Source organism: Centroberyx affinis, unplaced genomic scaffold (genome assembly GCF_046629955.1).
Source record: "Centroberyx affinis isolate AG114_WGS23_722 - 3 ecotype Tasmania unplaced genomic scaffold, CSIRO-AGI_Caff_v1 ptg005371l_1, whole genome shotgun sequence".
NCBI lineage: Eukaryota > Metazoa > Chordata > Actinopteri > Beryciformes > Berycidae > Centroberyx > Centroberyx affinis.
Window position 1 is genome coordinate 13,319 of NW_027282685.1, and position 24,171 is coordinate 37,489.

The following is a 24,171-nucleotide window of genomic DNA, read 5'->3' on the forward strand; positions in this document are numbered from 1 at the left end:
CCCCACTATTGGTAGCTTTACTTCTGCGTGTCTGGGACATAATTGTGATTGGTGGGCTGGCAGCGCCCGGTGTGTCCCCCCCACCCCCCTCCCCCGTTTAATGCGTTCAATTTATGAGCTATAAAACTCCGAATAGATAATCAATACGGTGTCGCCACGGTCTAAGCACCGTGTAAGGTTGATGGAAAGTTCTTCTAGCCCCGAGAGTGGCCTTGAATAAATGTGCGTGTGCGTGGGCAGGCGTGCATCTGTGTTCCATCGGTTTTAGCATTTGCAGTGAAATGAATATATGCACAAGTATTGATATGAGGAGGGAAAGAGTCTTTGCGCGTCTTGTGCAGACTGCTGACGGGGCTGCAATGCTGCGAATGCCATCGCATACGTTTCAGGACATTACCCTCTGACCGTTCAACCTCTGACCTCCTTCTCCTCTATCTCCCTCCCCTTCTCTCCTCTCTCCCTCTCTCTCTCTCTCTCTCTCTCTCTGTGTTTCAGGTGGTGCTGGTGAGTTCGTCCATAAACGAGCGGGACCAGATGCTGTTCATCAGCACCGACGAGGGTTCGTCCTTCCAGCGGCAGCCCGTCTCCTTCACCCCGGACTCGCTGATCTTCCACCCCAAGGAAGAGGACAAGCTCCTGGCCTACTGCAAGGAGGGAAGGGTGGGTACCATGGTGCTCCAAAAAGACAAAAAAAAAAAACAAGCTGGAATGTGTCAATTCTGTATGAAGAAGACAGTATTGAAGTTACACCAGGGGAAACTGCACAGGGTTCTGCTGTCAGTGCACTAATGCATTAAATTTCAATTTGAACACACACCAGGAGGACATGAACCTCAAAGAAAACTTGATGTGTGATTTACCATACAACGATATAGCTGCAGGGCAAATTGTCCTATACAAGTGAACAAGAGTAATGCAACAGTGGCCAAATCCAGATATACACTCTTTGATATTAAATTTAGTATTTACCTTTGAAAATATGTATGATTTTACAATTTCACCTAGCTTTCGGCTGGAAACTCTTTGAAATCTTTGAGTTGAAAGACTGGAAACATAAAAGAGTGTGCGTCTGGATTTGGCCAGTGTTGCATTACAGCCTACACTGGCAACAACAAATGGAAGGTTTTGATCCAAAACACTAGAAACACTTTTTCTATCTTGATTTCAACAATATAATTTCAAAAACATAAATGATTATATCCTAAAACACAGTTATTTTGTAGGTGTGGAGTTTTTCAAATTGAGGATATCTCATTTTGGAATGAAAAATACTACATAAAGCCAATTATTTTTCTTATAATATTTCATATTAGAAGGTTGGAATTAGTGAGTGGATGTTTGGTTGTCCTTTCACCATCTACTCTAGCCAACCTTGCTCTTGTGTTTTGACAAATCCAAGGGGGTTTTTCAGGTGCGTGTTAATGAGCACACATGCATGCTGCTACAGTACATGATAGTTACACTACAGGGCTCTCCATGTCATACACTGGTGTTTTCCATCCAGCCCTCTCTGCTAGAACCTGGAGATAATTGCTTCCACTGTCACGAGAAGCCGGTCCGGCCCCAGCAAACATGGCGGCCGAGGCATCACAACGCTCTCCTTTGTATCACTTACGTCTTCTTGCCGGAGGCGCTGAGGTTGTTCGGTTGATTAGACATTCTAGCCAACAGCGCTGTATAAGAAGAGCGGCAACACTAAGCCAGTGGGCTCGGTAGTGACCGGCAATTGTCTGGTTAGCTTAGCATACAAACTGATTGTAGAAGAAAACACAAAATACACAGTCATGTCGTCAAAGGTATTATATTTTGTCAACAATAAGTTAGTACCACATTAATTTTGAGAACAAACGAGACCATCGCACAGAAGATTGGCAGCCTCGATTGGCCTCTACATTGAATTTTTCATTGTGTGATACCGGGTCAGATTTGGCGGGAAAACTGCTGGATTGCTTTATGGCACAAAACAGGAAGAGGGCGCTGTTCTTCCAGAGCAAACAGAGCTAAAGCTTTCAGAGTTTCTGGCAATGGCAGATGGTGGAAGGAGTGGAAGGCAGAGGGAAAAATCCCTTCCGACATTTGACAATAATATAATGACGTTTAAAAATGCTACACACAGCACCTTTAAAATTGCTTGTCTTCTTACCCCATAGCTTTCAAATGGGACCAAACGCTACAAACCCAGGCTCATTTAAATTCACAGACCCATTCTACATCTGAAAAGTTAACTAATTTAATTTAAACTAAAATTAGTTTTCTATGCTATAGCTAAAGCATGATTAATGTTAGCGTCCAGGACGTAATTATGCAATTGTATTGTTGTAGCAAAATCATTGAAATGATTGCACAATGGAAGTAAGGATAAAGTCAAAGAATATTTTTGACCTAACGCCTTGAATGAACCGAGGGTCATTTAAATTTAAAGGCGACCTATTTTACATCAGGGAAAGCTTGATCAAAATGCACTTCTTTGATTCAATAATTAATAATTTGAACTAAATAATTGATTAACCTGTATTATGCAGCATTCATTCATTCATTCATTCATTCATTAGCCTATGAAATACAAAAAAAGCCAACAAAAAAAGATAAATCATTGTGCCTGTTTTGGCACAATGATTGACTTGTTTTCTCATGTTGGGTCACAAATGCAGAGAGAGAGATGGAAATGTGGCATGAGGTCCAATAGTTCTATAGCCTCTTCATAACTCCAAGCAGCCTAGCATATGGGGGGGCAACTCCTCTACTTTAATAATTTACACTTAATTAAACAAGAAATTCAATTAGGTTTTAATCTGTTCCATATGGGCAGGCTGCAGATGGAAGCGAGGAATCCATTCTAACAGAAAAAAAAAAAACAAGAAAAAAAAATCATTTAGCTGCAGAATGATGGGAGACCCCCATAACAGCACGTGGAAATTAGGAGGGTTTGGGAGTGTGAGCTGATTCGGGAAGCGGAGAGAGATTTTTTTTTTTTCATCAAGGTCGGCCGTAAGCTTCTCTTTTTCTACAGCTGCAGTTGTGCACTTAGAATGTGTTTTACGCTGCAGGGGTGTGTGTGTGTGTGTGTGTGTGTGTGTGTGTCTGTGTGATCATCGATGATTCATATTTCTACTTTTGTTTGACCCTGAGAGGCGTTTTTATGAACAGGACATAGACAGGATGCGGCTGTCTTAACAACTGAAACCCTGTCAATGAAACGCATTGAAAAAGTGTTTTCATTCCGCTGCTTCATAAATGTGTGTGTATGTATGTGTGTGTGTGTGTGTGTGTGTGTGTGTGTATGGTATAGAGGAATTTTTGCACGTTTTGTGGCGAAATCCTTTCCCCTGCTCAGAAGTGCTTTTCAAACACCGAGGATGCCTTGTGCGTAGGAATCAATATCATTTTCATTATGGGCGCGATCAATGGCGTATAAGCTCACCCAACTAAATGCACACACACACACACACACGCACACCATACCCATAAACACACACTCGCTCTTGTTGCTCATAAAATGTTAGGCATACATGTGCGCACACACACTGGAACACACACCAAAGCTTCTATGATTAATAATTAATTGAGCTCAGTCTTAACTTGGTGAACCATGAAATTCAGTGGTTCGACTGGGTGAACCTGACATTCTTTTTCCAAATAGACCTCAGATTTACCCTCCTTTGTAAAGTATACGGCTGGTAATATACCTCTCCAACAATTTAGCCACACGGATAACTTTCATATTTAATATTGCATGCTTTGGCCGTGTGTTTGTCTGATTGTGGTCTTTTCTTTTGTCTTGTGTGCAGCTCTTCGTTTCCACGGATCTTGGACGGAAGTGGACTTTGCTTCAGGAACGAGTGACCAAGGACAGAGTCTTCTGGTCAGTCATCGCTTTATTTGCTTATCAGTGACAAAGAGTGAATAGTGGTGTACAGACACACACACACACACACACTCACACACACACAAGTTTAAATCCTCAACCTTGGCCAGCCAGAGGAATTTCTGATTCTATTCCAGTTTCCATGGGCCTCTTTTTTGAAAACATATGACCCAATATGGAAATGGAAGGCACGCTGAGGGAGTTATTTTTTGCTTTGATTTCACAGATTATTGATCTTTACATTGAGAGCTTTCGAAATGGTATGTTACATAATAGGGGGCCAATCAAAAACCCAATCAAAGTGCGTTTTGATCAAGCTTTTTCTAACGTAAAATGGGTTTTCTGTAAAGGTCAGTGGGTTCATGCCGTTTGGTCACAAATATTCTTTGACTTGTGGAATCATTTCCACAGTTTTTGCTCCAACAATAAAATTCTATCTATGGCTTTTATGTCTCAGATACTAATATAAATCAGTTTTATCTTTTGAAATAGCATGGAAACACTCCAATTTTTCATAAATCAGAATTTTGGCGTCGGTTCGGTCGTGAGGTTTGTGCAGAAACCTTTTTATAGACGAGTCTCCCGATATTTGTTCTGGTTCTAGTGGGACAGAAAGCACCCACAGCAGGAGAAAGTATATGGTTTTCTGCCACATATGTGATATTTCACGCCTTGAGCTCTATCTCTTCCCCTACCCTGCGTCCTTTCCTCTCGCTCTGCTGCCTTGCTCTCATCACTCTCCTTTTCCTTTTATCTTGCATCTCTCCCTCTCCTTTTCTCTCTCTCCCCCTCTGTCTCTCTCTCTCTCTGTCCTTCATTCCATTCTCTCTCCTCTGATTTCTCCATCCTCCACTTTCACCTTCTCTGTCCTCTCGCTTCTCCCCAACTTTTTCCCCTCTTTCTCCTTACTTCTTTCTGAACCTTCTCTCTCTCCATTCAGAACAGGTTTACCAAAGCATCTAAATACAATCTCTCTCTCTCTCTCTCTCTCTCTCTCTCTCTCTCTCTCTCTCTCTCTCTGAGCCTATACTCTGAAGGTCATGAGGGCATTACAAGCTACTGTTAGTTTGTGTTTCCTCTTACTGCTGATAGTAAATGAGCTGGTTTGGAGGCCCAGACAACTCTGATTTATACCGCCGACTCCAGCACACAAATCATCCACACTCTGTGCTGTAAAAAATGAGAGAGAGAGAGAGAGAGAGAGAGAGAGAGGGAGAGAGTGAGGGGAGGGAGGGGGGAAGAAACACGGGGAGAGAGAAAGCCTTAAGTGCTTCCTACTCCAGACTAAAGTTACATACTTAAGATCAGACTTGGGATCAGAGTGTTCAACCCAGACCTTGACCCCGGAAGCAGAAGGTCTATCCTTAATCTGATCCCAAATCGTGGTTTAACCGTTCTTCTCACATCTGGAATCCATTTTTCCAAGATAAAGGGCAGCCTTTATTATGCATGTTCTGGCCACCGCTATATCTAGGAAGTAGAAGATCAAATTATTATTATTCTACAACGTGTATTTAATCCTTGCTACTATGAAATAGAATCGCATACTGGTATATTTTATTTGGCCCGGATAAAATTGTGCACTCAGGTATTCGGGCCTCCACAGAATGTTTTGACCTGCAATGGCAATGCCTAGAAAAAGCGTGCATGTGCATGTACAGACATGTGCATACATATGCTGGCATGTCTGTAAGTGTGTATGTGTGTGGTCAGGGAGGACAGGATTAGCATGTAGTTGGCTCTGGTTTTAGCCTTGCCTGTGGCCTAGCAGTCATAAAAGCAGCAACTGAACAGTGGTCTGGCAGCCAATGCACATAAATCACATGAAAAAAATCACATTAAAACCAATGCTCTATCGGGGTGGTCCGGCCAAATGTGTGTGTCGGTGGTCTTTGTAGGACCTTGTTTTCGCGACCCTTTCGCTGTAAAGTTTTGCTGCACAGCGTGTTTGTCACATTGAATGTGGTAGAAACAGCATTTTTTGAAATTGAACTGGCATTGCACCAGACGGAGGGGCCATTGATGGAAAAAGCAAACATTTGAAAATAGGTGATAAAAAAAGTGATGTTGTGAAAGCATGCGAATAAAAGCGTAATAGAATGGCAATGAAACCGGAGCTGGGATAGAGGAGGATTCCAATCCGCAGAGGATGTTTTTTCAGTACATTGCGCTTCCTCCTCCTTGTCCTCTAAATCGATTCCTCGCTCTTGATGTCCCTTTATTTATCAATCCCCCTACTTCTCTATCGCTCATGTCTAGCTTTCATTATACCTTCCCCAGTTTCCCTTTCCCCCCAGGTACCTTCTCTCCCCGTCTACTCTCATTTCCTTGATAGCGGGAGAAGGAAATCCCACACACTTAGACTCTGACGAAGGTCTAACTGGACCAAAACGTTCCTGGAATTAATAAATGGTGTGTTGCAAGTGCAGACTGCCCCTCCACCTTCAGTCTTGGGCATTTACATTTCAGACGTGTAGCTGACACTCCTATCCAGAGCGACTTGAAGGTAGGGGTTCAGCGTCTTGCTCAAGGACGCTTCGGCAGGACACATGGAACCTGTTACCTTTGGTTACGAATGTTCTCTCTAACCACTAGGTCATCCTGCCATCCCTCCTAGATACATTTAGTGTACTGATGAGTTTTTTTCCTGTCCTTCCCTTTCTCTATCTCTTTCCTCTTTTCAGCCTGGCCTCGTCCACAATATGACACTATATGCCGTTTCTTTAGGTTTCAAATACGACCAATGTTCGCACTCTACTGACTGACGAACTCTTGTAGTTGCGCGAATAATGACACCATCATCATTCCGATTGCCCTCGCCGGTAGCGGACTGGTCTGAGCCCGTCCACGACGGTCTTTATATTTGTCATAAACAAACGACTGAAAATCAATTGCTTCACTGAACACGGAAGATCGGTTTCATGCATGTATTTTCACGCATCATTTCACCGCAAGATAAAAACTGGAGCCAGCAACAAATGCCTAAACAAACTTCCTCCAGACGCAGAAATGTCCGGTAAACTTAAAAACTGCATAGATTTGTCTCAGTTCCAACTTTTGATTGCAATAACTTGCCGTCTCACAGCATCCAATGTGAAATCATGACAAGCAGACAGGCAACCAATTTCTGTCTGCATGAAGGGGAACTATGTTGGAATTTCAGTTGCTTTCAGAAGCCCGAAGAAGCCCGAACCATCGTCCTAAACTGTCATTTGAACAGGAGCTCTTGTAGCCATTTCTTTGATCCTCTTCTCTCTTCACCCTCTTCTTCCTTTCCTCCCTTCATCCCATCGTGATGTTGGTTTTGTCGGCCGCTAGGGGAATTAGATCAGTAAAGCGTACTTATGGGTCGTGTCGTCGGCCGAAAATGGAACTGGATCAGTGAAACCTTCATGTGGGTCGTCTGAACTTCTCTTGGTTTCGTTGGCCACTTGGGGAGCTAGACCAATAAAATGCTGATAGGGGTTGCGTGAAATTCTGTTGTTTTTCTTGGCCACTAAGGGAACTAAATCAGTAAAACGCTCATGTGGGTCACTTGTTTTACAACTGGTTTCGTCTGCCGCTAGGGGAATTGACGAGTAAAACGCTCATACAGGTCGCTCCAAGAAGCCTGAACCATCGTCCTAAACTGCCGTTTGGACAGGACATCTTGTAGCCGTTTCTTTGATCCTTCTCTCTCTTCCCTCTTTCCTCTCTTCTTGCCTTCCTCCTCTCGTCCCACCATGGCCTGCTAATTGCTCGTAAAGTCTCTTTATAGGGAAAGTAACGAGGGTTTAAATCTCCACTCTATCTTTACGGGGCTGGGGAAATTTCACAAACTGCACTTCGCACTCCTAATCAGATGAACTGCTTAGTTTACTGCTCACTGAAGGGCAGACAGAAGACAGTGTACTGTAGTATATGGCAATGCACTTCCAAGGAGGAATGGAGGGGTATAAAGATTTTGGAGGTTTCTATGTATGCTAGGCTATAGGCTAGAATAGAGTTGAGTGCACTTTCCAGGAAGAGCTGAAGTGTGCATGTTTTCTGAGCTATCTGTGTATGCAAAGGGACCAAAGAGTATTCATAGGGCAGATTTGCGTATACCGTATATTTCTACATGTATACTATATGTACTGTGTATCTGCATGTATATTTGTATGCTTTGATGTACAACTTTAATTACTGTATGCTTACACTCCAAAACAATATCAATTTTATGAGGTTTTTAATCCACTTTTGAAGTCTTAAAGATCCAGTGCAGTGATTTCGACTCCGGAAAAGTCTGATGTTGAGTTATAACACAATGAGCATCATTTTTTCAGTTATTGGTGGTTAGATGGTACACAGTTTGTAGGACTGAATGAGAGCTTAACCTCCCTATGATTGTGCCATCCATGGTATATTCCTATCTTTGAGGAACAAATATCCAGTGTTGGAACTTCTGCACCCAGCATGGAGGCACAGAGATTTGGGATAATTTGGCAAGTAGCTGTCTGGCAATTGTCTGACTATGGGAGACCTACTTAACTATGCATATTGTCAACCAATCAGAGCATTCATTACAACCTGACATCAATTAAACCAGGAAGTAGATTGGAATTCTAAATCTGTTTGATTCTGTTTGACGAGTTTTTCAAAGGACATCAGTTAAATTTCCACAAAACTTTATTAAAACATTAACAGGTTGGTTTTGTTAAATTATACCATGAAGTTATGAAATGCAATTCTCATTGCACTGGACCTTTAAAATCTTGTTTTTCTCAAAACAAGTGGCAAAATCTGCCTTATTCTCCTTTGTTTCAAGATAGTGACACTTGTTTGTTTCTAGAAAATCCCTGGTGTGAAGTGAAGCTGCATTCGAAACAAGTGGTATTATCTCACCCCATCGGAAGAATGTTTCATTCTCTTTAAGAAAACTAGGATTTTAAGACCAAAGACCAAAAAAAAACCTTCAACTTTCAAGATTTCAGTTTCTGCAACGTACCAAAGCCCTGTACCATTATGTACCTTGTGTAACATGCAAAGTCGGTGTAATGTGAGGAGCATGTATCCGCAAAGTCTAATTCCTCATGAAATGTACCTGGCCGACAAATATGATCCCAATGATTCATCTGATATCTTTCTCTGTTCCAGGTCTGTATCTGGTGTGGATGTGGACCCTGACCTGGTGCACATGGAGATGCAGGATACAAGCGGAGGTAACAGTGACAGTCCATTTACTAGTTTACTGACGATGACACGGTTGACACTGGGCTGTTATCCACTTGGCTTCCTGAATATCCATTCCACCAGAGTTAACACCCGCAAATCTCTTTTCACTTCGCTCCATCTAGCCCCTCTTGCCTTACACTTGTCTCTCTTTTTCTCTCACTGCCTTAAAAAAAATCTATCTCAACAAATCATTTAGTCTATATTGATTCTTAAAATCTTGTTTTCCTTAAAGTCCAAAAATCTGCCAGTGGGGTGAGGTAATTCCACTTGTTTCCAATGCAGCTTTACCTGTTTTGAGATTTTGACAATGTGACAATAGCATCAAGATAATGATATATGATTCAAGTAAATTCTTGAAACAAGTTGCAACTGGAATTAGGTGAAATTATCTAACCCCATTTTTTTCACTTGTTTTATGAAAAATATGAATTTAAGACTCCAGACTAAATGACTTGCTAAGATAGATGAGGTTAAAGCATTATTTCTCCTTCATGACTGTACTAGTCCTAACATAGCCTCAGTGTAAATGCAGGTAATAGGGGAGATGATTGGTTGACCTTGCTGTGGGGGGGGTGGGGGGTCAAGGGAGGAATTAATGGGTAAGTTAAGGAGGAGAGCCAGGGGCCCCCCAGGGCCCCACTAGCAGATCTGGATTATCATATCAGCAAACTGACAGACAGAGAGGTTAGCGCTTAACTCCCCACCAAGGGCCAAGAGGGTAATAGAGGTAGTGTGTGTGTGTGTGTGTGGTCCACCCCCCCTCACAAACATATGAGGGGTGAAGAGTAGGGTGGGGTGGAGTAGGGAGTGAATGAGTGTTTATATGTGTGTGTGTGTGCATGCACATGTATGTGTCCAGAATGCTGATCCACAACTGGAGCCCACCTCCTCGGGTCTCCCAACCCATAATCCCCCACTCCAAATAACACCAAGCAGGCAAAGTCACAGCAAAGCGACGGGTAGCGAAGGGCAAAACGAAGGACAGGTTACACTCCATTTCTCCATGAACCTTCCCTCTGGAAAAAGACCAAACACCCCTTAGAAAGTTGAAGAAAAATCCCTCGAGGAAACATGGAGTCTTACCCCCCCCCCCCACACATACACACATACAGAAAGATGCTGTCTGCAATGTGAAAGCTGTCATCCCGAACAAGGCTGCCTGTGTTTGTGGAGGGTGAACCGGAGAGGCTGTCTGTCTGGGCCAGCTGCCCAGACACAAGAGCTCTTCCTGGGGCTAGGCAGTGCCACATGGTCCCCCTCCTCCTCCTTCTCCTTCTCATTCTCTTCCTCCTCCTCCTCCTCCTCCTCCATGCTTCCGTGCACGGATAGATAGATAGGCGAGGGGGGCTGGAGCGATCAGGCATGCCAAGCCAATCTGTTCGCCCTGTACCCCCCCTGTCACACATGGCACCGCCAAGGTTAAACGATGGCATGCTACAAAGAAGGGCACAGAGTTGCAGGAGTCTCTATCGAGGGTGAGGAACCAGGCCTGGGCAGTGCCAGGGGCTCGCCGGGGGGATACTGTACCCAGGATCGGTGGCTGACGAGTGGGACGGGACTCAGGAGAAATTGGGGGGGGTGGGCGATTGATGGATGAGCCATGTGGCTGGCAGATTGTGTCTTTGTGTGTGTGTGTGTGCCATTAGGGAGATTGATGTGCAGGAAAGCGCGAGTGTACCTTGTTCATGCATGGGTACACACAGGTATACACACACACACACACACACACACACACACACACACACACACACACACACACACTCATAAGTTCACACCTTGCTGGTAGGCCCTATAGAGAGACAGATAGGGACATACACATGCAAACAAGCACACATCTCCAATAAGAGCTATCCAATACTCCCCATAGTGTAGGAATTCAAATTACAGGCACCATAAGTTTATATGTTTAACATTCAGCATAATCAAATAAATTATTCAAAGCTTTCTTCGCCCTTGTCGGTTTATTTCACAAGTCACTATTTACTATTTAACATTTTCCTTGTCATGTACCACCTCAGTCACACAGATGGAGTGTGTGTATGTGTGTGTAGGTGTGTGGGGATGAGCAAGTGGCATGAAGAAGTGTATGTGCCACAAGTTGGAATTGAACGCTTAGCCCAATCTAATAGGTTTTTAATGAGTTCTCTGCCGTATGCGGCTTTGATTAAATGTCCGGGCATTTCAATAAATTAGCCAGTCCATTTGTTAGGCCCAGAAACCCCTGTGAACAAAGGCGAAGCAGACAGAGAGAATAGAGTCAGAAAAGAGGGTTAACTCTGTGGTATGAAATTGATATGAAATTCACCTTGGATTTGGAGTGTCAATCAAACAGTGTGGGCGGGACTGTGACGTCTTTTTCCTTGGATTTTCTGTTGATGAAGTTTGACTTTCTATAGGTGGCGCTCTTTTCTTTGTCTGTTCAGCCATGGTGGCTATCGCTGCGCATGCTAACTACCCAGTTCTTCCTCTTCTGTTTATTCCAAACAAACCAGAAACGTAAAACGCATCACTTCCCGTGTGGCAGAGGATTTTTCCCAGGAAAGAGCCACCAGACACTATTAAAGTTAGGGTTGGGGGGGTTAGGGAATGAACAGAGTCAATTGAAGGTCACCACAACTATTGTAATACAAACATGTGTGTGCGCATGCATTGCTGCCACTGGGACTCGCTTCTGAACTAACAAACTCGAGTGTGTCTGCACGCCGGCTTGTGTATGCAAGTTTGTGTGCGTGAGCATTTTCTCTATTGCCAGCTTGTCACCTCTGGGAGGAGAGTAACGGCTGAATTTCAGCAGCCGATGTTGCTGATGCAGCTGCTGGTTGAAATTCAATACGGGGTAGGCTTTGCAACAGGCGCTAACCTCCCCGCGCGTCTCTCCCAGGATAATCCCCTCTGGCCATTTGGACGGCGGAGCAGCCATACGTCTGCAGGGAAGCTGTCACATCTTATAGAGTTTGGAGAATTATGTCTCTATGTCTCTCTTCTGCTACTTTTCTCCCTCATCCTTCATTTTCCCCTCTTTCCTCCCGTCCCTCGCTTCTTTTTTTGTCTGCATCTCCCTCCGATTCTGTCTGTCGTTCTGCCCGTTGGGCTCAATTGTGGATGCACAGCTTGTTTTGGCCAAACTGCCTAATTAGATTTCCAATTTCTCTCATTCTGGCGCTCTCTCTCTCTCTCTCTGTCCCTCATACTTAAAAAAACACATGATCAAATAAGGCCATGTATAACATGGCATACATTTCAAAATATAAGTAATATATAGTTATGACTCCTGGGATGAGCTTTAAAAATGAACAAAATATACGAGTAATTTATGCGTATGCTAGGATGAGCCAATATATTAGTACATATATTCAGGAATATATGATCTAGGGATTACCTCATATATTTCAATATAAAAGTAAATATATTTTGAATTAATATTTCTTGAAATAAGCTATTTATAATGTAATGAAATATATGTATGTATATCCTAGGATTAGGTAAAATAATTCAAAATATAGGTAAATATACTTTTGAACATTGTAAATACCTTTAAACATATTCCATGTCAAATGTATTTCTGCACCATGTATGTAAATACATGGAAATTAATATATGAAAGTGGCCAATTTTGTAATATTGACATACATTTCCTCCGTATATTCTACCTTTATGGTTATATATGTACATATATGGTTAAAAGATCCAGTTTTATATGTGTGCTTCCCATATGTCAACTTATAGGATTTGTGTTATATGCTGTTAACATGCAAGCAAATCTGTTTGTTTTGTATATGGGTCATTCTACAGCTTGTCACCACTTTTTTTTAATATATTTTTCTTCTCTATTTGTTAATGTGTGTCGCTGCAGGCTACCTGTACGTCACCTGCCTCATCCAGAACTGCTCGGACAAAATGGTGACGGCTCAGTTCCTGGGCAAGATCGACCACAACTCACTGTCGGTGCAGGACGACTACATATTTGTCAAGGTAAACGTCGCCCCAGCAGGGGAGACGGATGGGTGGGACGGCGAGTTATTCTTCAAATCTTTTGGTGGAATCGAAATGGTTTCTTTTCCTGTTTCAGAAACTGAGTCTCTATGACTCAAATATGACTTGACTTGACTATCACATCCGTACAGTTCAGATCTTTTTGTTTTATAAACGATTTGTGTCTTATGCCCCATCTATGTCCATACAACTTTACTCAGGGTATCAGTAGGCCCTTAAAAAGCCTGAATAAGTCTTAAAATCAATTATCTGAATTTAAGGCCTTGAAGTGTGTTAAAACACCTTGAATACAGTTGCCATGCAACGACAGGTTTCTTTGTGCCGCATGTCCACTCTTAGATGAATATAGAACAGCAATAGTAGTACAATCTGCATCCTATCTGTTTCACTAAACACAGTTGGACTTTGTGTCTTTTAATTAATTTCCTTGTGTCCTTTTTCTTATTCTGCCCCTTTATAGTTTAAGAACTTTCATTAGCTGTGTTCCATCAGAAACAGGCTGGTTTTGATAGCTTTGTTTCTTCATGTTGGTTGTGAAATTGGTCTTAAATTCAATTCCAGGTCGGGTTAAACGGGTTGAAGAACTCTTACAGGTTTAAAATGAAGCATTTTTAAACTTTAAAATCATATAATTGTCAAATGAAAACGTGTGATACCATGGTATAATGCCATCTCACACCAGTAAGAGTAACTAAACCAAACCCAAATCGTTGAAAAGTAGGGTACTGAACGGGTTATCTGCTATTGGCTGATCTTAGGTGCCAGGTGATGTCACCCTCTATACAACAGGTGGTGACATCACCTGGCACCAAATACCAGCCAATAGCAGATGGCGAGTTCTGTACCCTACAGAACCAGAGATTTGGATTTGGGGTTTAGTTACTCTTTAAAATCCAACAAAAAAAGTTCACATTTCCCATAAACCTTGATGTTTCCTATCACAAAGAAAATTTTTGCTTCTTCTTTTGTTGTCTTTACTGAAGAGGATCAACATGTTGGAAGTAATTTTCCATTAGCCTTCCACTCCTTCCACCATCTGCCATTGCCAGAAACTCTGAAAGCTGTAGCTCTGTTTGCTCTGGAAGAACAGCGCCCTCTTCCTGTTTTGTGCCGTAAAGCAATCCAGCAGATTTTCCCGCCAAATCTGACCTGGTCTTACACAATGTAAAATGCAGCGTAGAGGCCGGTAGAGGCTGCTTACGGTAATTATACTAATATCTCACAATTAATGTGGTAATCATTAAATTATCACTACACATTTCACCTTTAAATTTGTCTTTCTGAAACCGGCAGATCCCCTTTTATTCTCATTCAGTATTTGTGTATGCGGCGTATCTGTCGGTGTATCTATTCAATTGCTGCTGTGTTTGGACAGACTAAGTGAGGCTGCAGCTCTGCCGTCGCTTTCCGTCTTCCTCACTGATAAACTCCGCCGCCCAGATAACATACAGTACTGTAGGGTTGAAATGGAAATGATTTGCTATTCGGGACAGTGTACAGAATTAATCTTGCCTTGTCTATAATTGACTTGCCACGCAGTACAGTACTGTACACTCTGTGGAGGCCAAGAGCTGAATCCCATTTGCATGTGATAACAGCGGAATATACATGAGCTGCTATAGTATGGCAGAATCCCTATAGTGGGCTGGAACAGGCGTATCCTGTGTGTGTGTGTGTGTGTGTGTGTGTGTCTGCACGTGTGTGTGTGTGTGTGTGGGGGGGGGGTAGACTCTTGTAAGTATGTGTCTTGGTTTGTTCATGTGTACGTGCGTGTGTACGTGTGTGTGCATGCCTGAGTGTGTGCAGATGTGCGTGTGTGTGGTGTGTGTGAAAAGGTAGAGGAATTAAAAACCTCATTAGGCAGCAAGGCTGATGCAGGTTCAGCATCAACAATAGACTGGACCATTATCCTCAGGGGATTATCCTCCCAGTACTCCCAGTATTACTGACTCACTGGGATCAGACGTATGAACAGATGTGAACACACACTCACACACACACATAGACACAGTGTAAATAATTTCCCATACACACAAAAAAATGGTCAATGTAGCACCTACACAGCAGTGATAGAAATAAGCCAGCCCAGGAATATCAACACACACACACACACACACACACACACACACACACACACACACACACACACACAGTATGGCATCTGTTCTCGCCAGTGGTAGAGCCAGGCCCTTGGGGTGCTTATCGGATGTTAAGGCGGTATTGAAATATGCAGAGTCAGAGCTACAGTAAGAAAGCAGTGTTAGCGTTGGCACCCACACACACACTGCGCGCGCACACACACACACACACACACACACACACACACTCCATCTCATCCCACCGCTCCAACTATTCTTTGGAAAGCTATTCCTTTTTGAAAACACAGTCGATAGCACTTCCTTCAGGGACCCGCATCTGAAAAATGCTTTTCATTGTTTCATCACTTTTTCATCACTGTTCAGCATAAAGAAAAAAAAAAAACAGAAAGAAAAAGTTGTGCTAGTCTGCCCCGTTCAATCACGAGAGATCGCTGTAATCACGGCTCAATCTGAACCGCGGGTGATAGAGGGTTGGATATGTGGAACGATGAGAGCAAGACAGAAAAGGAAGAGGGGAAAAAAAAAAAAGCAACGCCGTTCCCGCTAAGCCGAAAATAGAAGCGCCGAATACGAAGCTTTCATACGTATTCGGATGTTGAAAGCGAGAAAAAACAGCACTTCTAAGAGTTTCAGCACGACTCAGCTTACAAGAAAGGGAAACGGTGACAGGTAGTGTGTTTCATAAAGTGGTTTGCCAGCAATTGAGCCCATCACTTGGGATATGCCACATTCGACTCCTGTTTAAATCACTGTCAGTCGCTCAGGCTTGTTTTTTTTTTTTCCCACCTTCGCTAAAACGTAACCTCAGCTGTTTGGGTATTCTGGTTCAGCGCCTCGCGAGTTTTCTGATCGGCTGAGCTTTCTCAGCGTGGGGGCCGACGTGATTCAGCCTTTTTTTTTTTTTACCCGCAAGTACCGGTTGTGAGGCGAATGCCAAGGTCTGTGTAGCGCGGGGGAGGGGTATTTTATATATTTTTTTGTTGCGTTTACCTTTCAGCTTGCTATGAGTCACCGACAGCAGATGGTGAACCGTGCACCTCGACCTCACCGGCAGTGGGCTGGGCAGTCGGTAGATGTTGGCTAGACTCGTTTTTGTCTTGATTGTACCGCTGGAACGAATGCTGTCTCTCTCTCTCTCTGTTCGACTGCCTGAGAAAACCTTGAAGTGGTGTTATCCGAACTCAAGGCCTTAAAGGGTCCCGAAGGGGAGTCATTCCTATGTTCCCAGGGTCCTATGTTTCTCCAGATTTATATGGCACATAATGGGAACATGACAAAGGATCCTATGTTCCCCAGTTCTACATATGTGCTCTCCCAGGGTCCTATGTTCCCATGGTCCTATGTTACCAGGGTCCTATGTTCCCAAGGTCCTGTGTTCCCAGGGTCCTATGTTCCCCAGATTTATATGGCACATAATGGGAACATGACAAAGGGTCCTATGTTCCCAGGGTCCTATGTTCCCCAGTTCTACATGCTCTCCCAGGGTCCTATGTTACTAGGGTCCTATGTTCCCCAGCTCTATATAGCACATAATGGGAACCTGAAAAAGATGTTCCCCAGCTCTGTATTCGCTTATTATGGTTACATAGGGTTAGGGTTAGAGTTAGGTTCATTGTGTGTAGATGTTTACCTAGAGCTCTGACCACAACTGTTTTACAGAACAGAGGGGGTTTTTATCTGAGGGTTAGGGTTAAACATAGGACCCTGGGAACGTAGGACCCTTTGTCATGTTCCCATTATGTGCCATATAAATCTGGGGAACATAGGACCCTGGGAACACAGGACCCTGGGAACATAGAGTAGATTCGCTCCCCTTGAAGGCCGTTGAGTAAGACATTTCATTCTTACATTCAGCATTAGACGTCTTAAGAAATGTTGCGGTTTCTTGGCGCGCTGTTTTTTCCGATGGGTCTACGTTAGATTTTCATGCTTACTTCACTTGCCAAATTGGGCTTATATTTCACTCTAACTGGCATTAACAAGGTCTTAAAATGTCTTAATAAATTTGGCTTAATGGAACTTGCAGACTTCCCTTTTTCTTCTCTTTCCTTTGCTCCCCCTTGTCTTTGCTCGCTCAGTCTATCGTCTGTTCTTATATCCTCTCCCTCTATGTCTTTCTCTCTCTCTGTCTTTGTTGGAGCCTTTGCAATGAACCCAGCATTTTTTTGAAGCATAATTGTGTGTTTCTGACATATTAAGTGCCAGGAAACCCACACACCGTCAAAAAGTAAGGAGGGGACCCTTACAAGCCCAATTTGGAATAAAATGACTCATACAAAGCCTCCCATCCTTACTTTTTGATAGTGTACGAGTTTCCTAGCACTGAAAGACAAAGTTTGGACATCAAATAAAACATTCTACTCCATGGTCTGAAACAAGAGGAAATTGGAGGGAAAATGATTGTTATACTGACACTCTGTGTGTGTTTTCTCCATTTTCCAGGTCACCACAGGGAATCGCACCAAGCACTACGTGTCCTATCGACGCAATGAGTTCGTCCAGATGAGGTTCCCCAAGTACGCCTTGCCGAAGGTAAACCACACCGAAAAATAACACTTCTTTTCCACCGCTGATCCCAAATGCAGCGTATTAAACTTTAAGTATTTGCCGATGTGCAGTATTGATTCGAAACGTTGCGTTCACTGAACAAAATCGACTTCTTTTTTGCTCTTGATTTCCAAAATATGAAAAGACAAGACCAACAAGACATAAAGATACACACTGTAGGGTTAGACCAATATACCGGGCCCATACTGGCTTTTTCATGAAAGTCGGATATTGGCCAGTCAATCATTATGATGGAGGTTCCTCTCTGATCCTGAAGAGCTGCTAACCCTAAAAGAATGTCTGGGTTTCAATGGAGAGTTTTAGTGTCCCATGATGGTCTAAATGCTGTTTCAGAGGCTTTTGCACCCTGGCGAGCATAAAATTCTGGGTCAAACATACATAAATACATGCAGAGTTTTGCCAGTATATCAGTATCAACATTCAAAAAACCCATATTGGTCAAATGCTATACACACAGACATAAGAAAACATAAGAATGAAACAGCTGCTTATTTTTGACGCCATGTTTCAAGAATTACCTGTATTGTAGGCAGAGGTATAGTGTGGACGTATTGAAGGGAAGTTTAAACCTAAGTTCTCCATAGTCTAGAAACATACGGCATGTCAAAATAAAGTTCTTAAAACACTAGTTACGGGTTACCGCACAGAATTGATTTAGAAATACTCTCCAGAACTCTCCAGATGCACCATCCTTTGCTTTGATTTCTCACATTTTTTAACCTTTACCAATGAGTTCCAGGCTCTTTTCCAGTTGGCCCTGCTTCACATTTACACAGTTCCACACATTCACACTAGGGCTGGGCGATATGGACAAAATCAAATATCATTATATTTTTGACCAAATACCTCGATATCGATATTGCGACAGTGAGATTTTTGATAAATAATCATCAGTAATGTGGATATAATGACTAAGTGGGTAAAGGCAAATGATAGAACAGTTAGAACAGTCTGGTAAGTTCAGAAAATGACATCACTTTACTGTAATGCAGCCTTTAAAACCAGGAAAAGACAACACTTATGCCGTATCACGATATTACGATATCCAAAATCTAAGGCGATATCTTGTCTCATATCACGATATCGATATAATATCAATATATTGGCCAGTCCTAATTCACACCTGAGCTGCCGAGTACAACCACAGTCTTCTACTCATACTCGTACTCAATCTTATAGTAATATTATAGTATAGGGTGAAGAAAGTAAACCTGACCCAGGGATTCTGGAGCATAATAATGATCGTTCATTAGGTGCAAAACACAACGAACGTTTCGACGCGGGCAGCGTCTTCATCAGAGTCAAATCTGGTATGCCGATGACCCAGAGACTTATATAGCTAACCTCCCCAGACCCATACAATTATCATATTAACAGGGGCAGGAGAGGAAGTCATAATCAGCCAATAGTGTTACACAGTAAGACCATAGGCAATTACAAACATTTTTAAATTTCTACTTTCCGGTCGCGAGCCCGCTTCTCTTACCCTTTGGTATCGGATTTTAGTGCTGGGGAAATTCTCCGGTACCGGTAACCGGCCTGATATCTGATAGCGTCTACATAAAATATTCACCACTAAGCATCGATCCGGTCGCATCCCCTGTCATTGCCGGGGAAGAGTCACATAGGCGCAGACAATAAATGTGCTCCTCTTCAATACAAGACAAGACAGGAACCGCGGCTGTCAGAGTCGGCGGCACAGGGGGCCGTTTTAGCGTGACACCGCTTTGAGTGCTATTGAACTGCATTGATTGAACTTGGAGCCGAGGGAGACGTCTCATGTATTTTTCAGCTCTATACCGAAAAAAAAAACCCTTTAAGACAATCACTGCCATTGACGCTCTGTCCGAGAAGAGAAGACTGTGAAAAGTGTGTTTTGGGGAGACGCATACACACGCACACACACAAACACACACACACTCTTGCTCTCTAGGAAATGTATAGAATTACTCTTATTCTACCACTTAGAGAGGTCTTGTGCTTGAATTGCTTGACTACCTCAGCCCCTCAGTGATCTTTACGGACGGATTGAATTGCACATGCACACACACACACGCGCGCACACACAAATGCTCTCCTTCCAACGAGGAGAAAGGATAGGGATCAATTTGATTAGCTGTGGCAGGAAGACGGTGGAGAAATCAGTATGTGTGTGTGCCTGCGTGTGTGTGTGTGTGTGTGTGTGTTTAGTTAAAGTATGCCCTAGTTGCTTGCTCTCTCTCTCTCTCTACATGTGTCCTCTTAGTTGGGTGAGCAGATAGGTCACACGTTGTGAAGCTTTTAGGTCGAGCGACGTAGACGGAAGAAGGAAAGGGGGGAATGGGAAAGAACTAGAGAAGAAAAGGGGGATAGAGTGAAAGAGAGAGAGATAGAGGGGAGGAGAGGAGGAGAAGGTGTGTGTGTGTGTGTGGGGGGGGGAAGCGAGAGGGAGGGAGTTTTTCAAGCCCCATGTTTTTCCACTGTGAATAATTGAAAGGCTGGAGGATGAAAAATGCAGAGGCCATCAGAGAAAGCAGTTTGCCTCTGTCCTGCGAGACCTGACCCGAGTTATGGATTAACCACCACACACACACACACACACACACACACACACACAGCTTGCTGGGCTGTGAAATCACAGGTAATAATTGTCCCCTTTTGCTCTTCCTCCATCCTCGCTCTTGCTGTCTATCACCCAGCATGTAATCGCCTTTCTGTCTTTTTGACCCTTATTTGCTCAAGCAAGATGACTCAGAACACATTTAATTACACACACACACACACACACACACACACATTCACACACACAGAAAACACTGGTCATTTAGCAGTTAAGTGATGAGAATACACCAAAATCATCAGTGTGTTCTCGATAGATCATTTGTTACGGTTCTTCACGCTTAGCATAAACTAGGTTGAGCATACACTATGTTGAGTGATAATAGGCTCCATGCTAACACTTTAGCGTACACTATGTTGAGTGAGAGTAGACTCCAATACTTTAGCATGTACACTATGTTGAGCAATAGTAGGCTCCATGCTAACACTTTAGCATATACTATGTTGAGTGATAGGCTCTATGTTCACACATTAGCATACACTACAGGCTCGATGCTAACACTTTAGCATAGGCCTACATGTTGAGTGGTAGAGGGCTTCATGGTAACACTGCATGGAGCCTTGGCGTCCATGTTTTTCCGCATCACTTAACTAGTAAGTTGCTCAATGTCCAATCTCCTAAAAACCTTACTGTATGCTTAAGTAACAGAACATCTTATGTCACATTTCAACACATTTATATCAAGCAACATGGACAAAGAAGCACAATGTATTGGAAAGTAATACATGTGCTTTCCTTAATGCGAAAACAGTAACATCTGTGTCATCTCTTCACTTTACGCTCCTTGATTCCTTTGATTCAGCCTCACCCTCATTTTTTCTGTCTCAGCTCTTGTCTCTTGTTTCTGCTAGTTTTATGCTTGTCTCGGGGTTTCAGACCTGAGTGTGAGTTTTTGCTAGTGTACATACATTGCAGCTGACTAATCACACGGCTTATTCTCACTTATCTTTGTGGTTTGTTTTCGCCCTGCATAGTGTAGTTGCATTTTTGGGGATGTGCATGGAGCGTCTCGGTTTCCGTTCAAGTGTAAATTGGGCTTTACACTTGACCATCTCTCAATTTCCTTCTGTCTTAGCCTCTCCAGTGTTATTAACACAGACTGAGTCTGGGTCAAGAGAAGTTTGAAAGAGTTGAGTATAGGTTGCTTGGTCCTTTCATCCAGTGGACCATGCAGCATCCAGGGCCCAGGATCTCTGATATTTTCCTCCCATGAGAGGCCCTTGTCTGTGGGGCGACTGTGGCCCCGCTGCCCCTGACAGTGATGGATGGAGGGTATTCCTTCCAGGGGGCAGTTAGCGATGCAGCACGAATAAGAGGGATGTTGGTAGAGATTTCCTGCTATTTCCTCTCGGGTTTCAGCCTGCTTTCTTGAGGAAGATTCACTTGAAACCAAGCGAGTGGCCTTTCTTGTAATCTTGCATTTGTCACGCCATGCGCTGGGCTTTCCCATAACAATTTGTCTCTCTCTTACCTCATCATGCTCCTTTATGCTCCTTGAGCTGTGCTGAAATATAAAAGCCCAGTTCAAATGCCATGAGTTCAGCAGTGGGCCATAGAGAACACAAACAAATGCACCCTAGAGTTGTCACGATACCGGAATTTTGACTTTACTATTACTATCTAAAAATGACAGTAAAATGGACTTCACGCTTACAGAACATATTTGGTGTAGTATTGAATGTTTATAAAATTCTATATTGAATTCAATCTTTCACAAAGTTATCAAAGTTGAAATTTTGGTGACCGTGACAATGCTAATGCCCTCTGGAAATGTATTTTCATTACCAATACCAGTTTGACAAACTGTCTTTGCTCTAGTCAGACATTCAAAAGGTGCTAAATTAATGTTTTACATGTAGGCAGCTCATAAAAACAACTGGAATTACCTCATCCCCCTGTTTCTTTTTAACCAAATCCTTTGAGTTGAGTTCATGTTTGCGCACGTTTGCTCACCAAGTGCACATATAAAGGCTATTCAACCGCCTATCACCATAATCCTGTTATCCTGCAGGTTTAATGTATTGTACACTCGGTAGCGTAACGCTAAAAACATGCTGTTTGCCCACGGTGTTTGATCTGTAGGGTTACGCTGCAGACAGCAGGCTTAGCAGCAACCACTTCACAGTCAAAGACATGGTCATACAGGAAGTTTAAGCACATTATAGCGTGCGTGTATGTGAACATACAGCATGTGTGAGCATATGCATTAAAGTGTGCTGGCTGTACGCACGTGTGCACATATTGGTGTTTGCGCGCATTTATGCCTTTTAGTTTTTTGTGTATGCATCTATGTGCATGTATACATATTAATATTTATGCCTGCATATCTGACTTCCTCATCCTTGACATAGCCAGGGTAGGATTATGTTTTAGCCACAGAGCGCCACACTGGTGGGTGGATGGCTGACTCGAATGTAAAAAGGCGGTTGGAGTTGAAGTTTGTCAGTTTCTCAGTGCCGGCTCCTCCTCGAGCTCCAAACCGCTGCCTGAGCCGAGCTGTCATCCATAAACTCAGGCTGGAGCAGGATGTCTTAGTGGAGGAGAGGGAAGGAAGGGGAGAGAATGGGAAAGTAGATGGAAAGGGAGATGTAGGGAGGAATGTTCTCACCTGAATTCAAACAAGACACTGTCTCGGGAGTGTGCATTTCCTCACTCATTGTCAATGTAGTGTAACAAATTATTATTTCAATTTCATGATGATATTATAGTTACCAGTCAATTTGATCGAGTGGTTGGTTGGTTGTTGGCAGGTTGTTTGGTTGGCTGATTGCTTGATTCATTGCTTGATTCAAAGCTGATTGTCACAGTGTTCCTTAGAAATCAAGCAATCACTACAAGTTGTGTCGGAACTAATTTAAAGTGCAGTTGCACAACTTTCTTCCGTAAGAGTTAGGAGTGGTTCCTCTTTGTAAGAGTCATCCTAGCAATGTGCACACAGCGTGCAGAGTGATTAAAACAGTGCATTCATGAATATAAAGATCAGAGAGGAGAGGAGAGAATGTAAAAGAAAATGGAAAGGGAGATGTAGGAAAAAGTAAATGAGGAACATTCTCACCTGAATTCAAACAAGATACTCTCATGAGGGGGGAGTGTATAAAGTCATAACATTTCTTAGAGAGTATTATAAGAAATCACTATTTCAATCTCATCATATTACAGTTACCAATCAAACAACAATAATTTGCTACTTTTGTTGTCACTCCCTCCAAATATCAGACTGAAGTTGAACTATCCAAAAACTGCATCCCACCACCATCTGCTGATTCATTTTCAGCATAATTAGTTGTCATCCTCTCACATCAAGCTAGATTACATGAGATGTGGCAGAAAAGTTGACTTCCTCTCGATGGAAGTATTGCCAATACTTTGATTTTATCCAGTGGAAGGGTGACCAGAATATCAGACATCAATGCTGCTTGATTTCCTGGATCATTCACAGGAGAGGGAACTGATTTAACGTGATGCTTGAATGTAAGAGAGGATACCAACAACAGTTTTGGGGGGTGTAATGGAAAAGTTATGAGTAGTGCAATGAATTTCTGCTCCCATAACTAAAGTAATATTAGTTTTGAAATAATGAGTAATGAGTAACAAGCCCAGCACTGCTCATAATAGCGTAGATGAGAACGCAGGCAGGCACAGGAATGAGCACGAACACACTGACATTTACACTAATTAAAGAGGTTAGGGCAGAAATTGGCCTAACAAGCTTGGCTAAACACAATGTACTCCAGCCTCCCTATTGTGGCTGCCTGACTGGTATCTACTTTACTACTGAGGAGTGTCACAACTGGCTCAAAGCTTTGACAAAGTGCGACAAGAAACGACAAACAGTCGTTGGTTGGTTGGATGGT

The 24,171-nt window shown here is 42.9% G+C and overlaps 1 protein-coding gene across 1 annotated transcript in view; it reads left to right on the top strand.

Annotated features, from left to right (window-relative positions):
- Positions 1-495: 495 nt before the first annotated feature.
- Positions 496-24,171, top strand: part of sorcs2 (sortilin-related VPS10 domain containing receptor 2) — a gene marked incomplete at its 5' end in the record, with an annotated part of 59,857 nt that continues 36,181 nt past the window's right edge. Inside the window, 5 exons of the mRNA XM_071546646.1 lie at positions 496-660; positions 3,789-3,862; positions 8,981-9,045; positions 12,912-13,030; positions 17,593-17,682. Coding sequence (XP_071402747.1) covers positions 496-660; positions 3,789-3,862; positions 8,981-9,045; positions 12,912-13,030; positions 17,593-17,682 — 513 coding nt within the window. The remainder of the gene's footprint in view (positions 661-3,788; positions 3,863-8,980; positions 9,046-12,911; positions 13,031-17,592; positions 17,683-24,171) is intronic.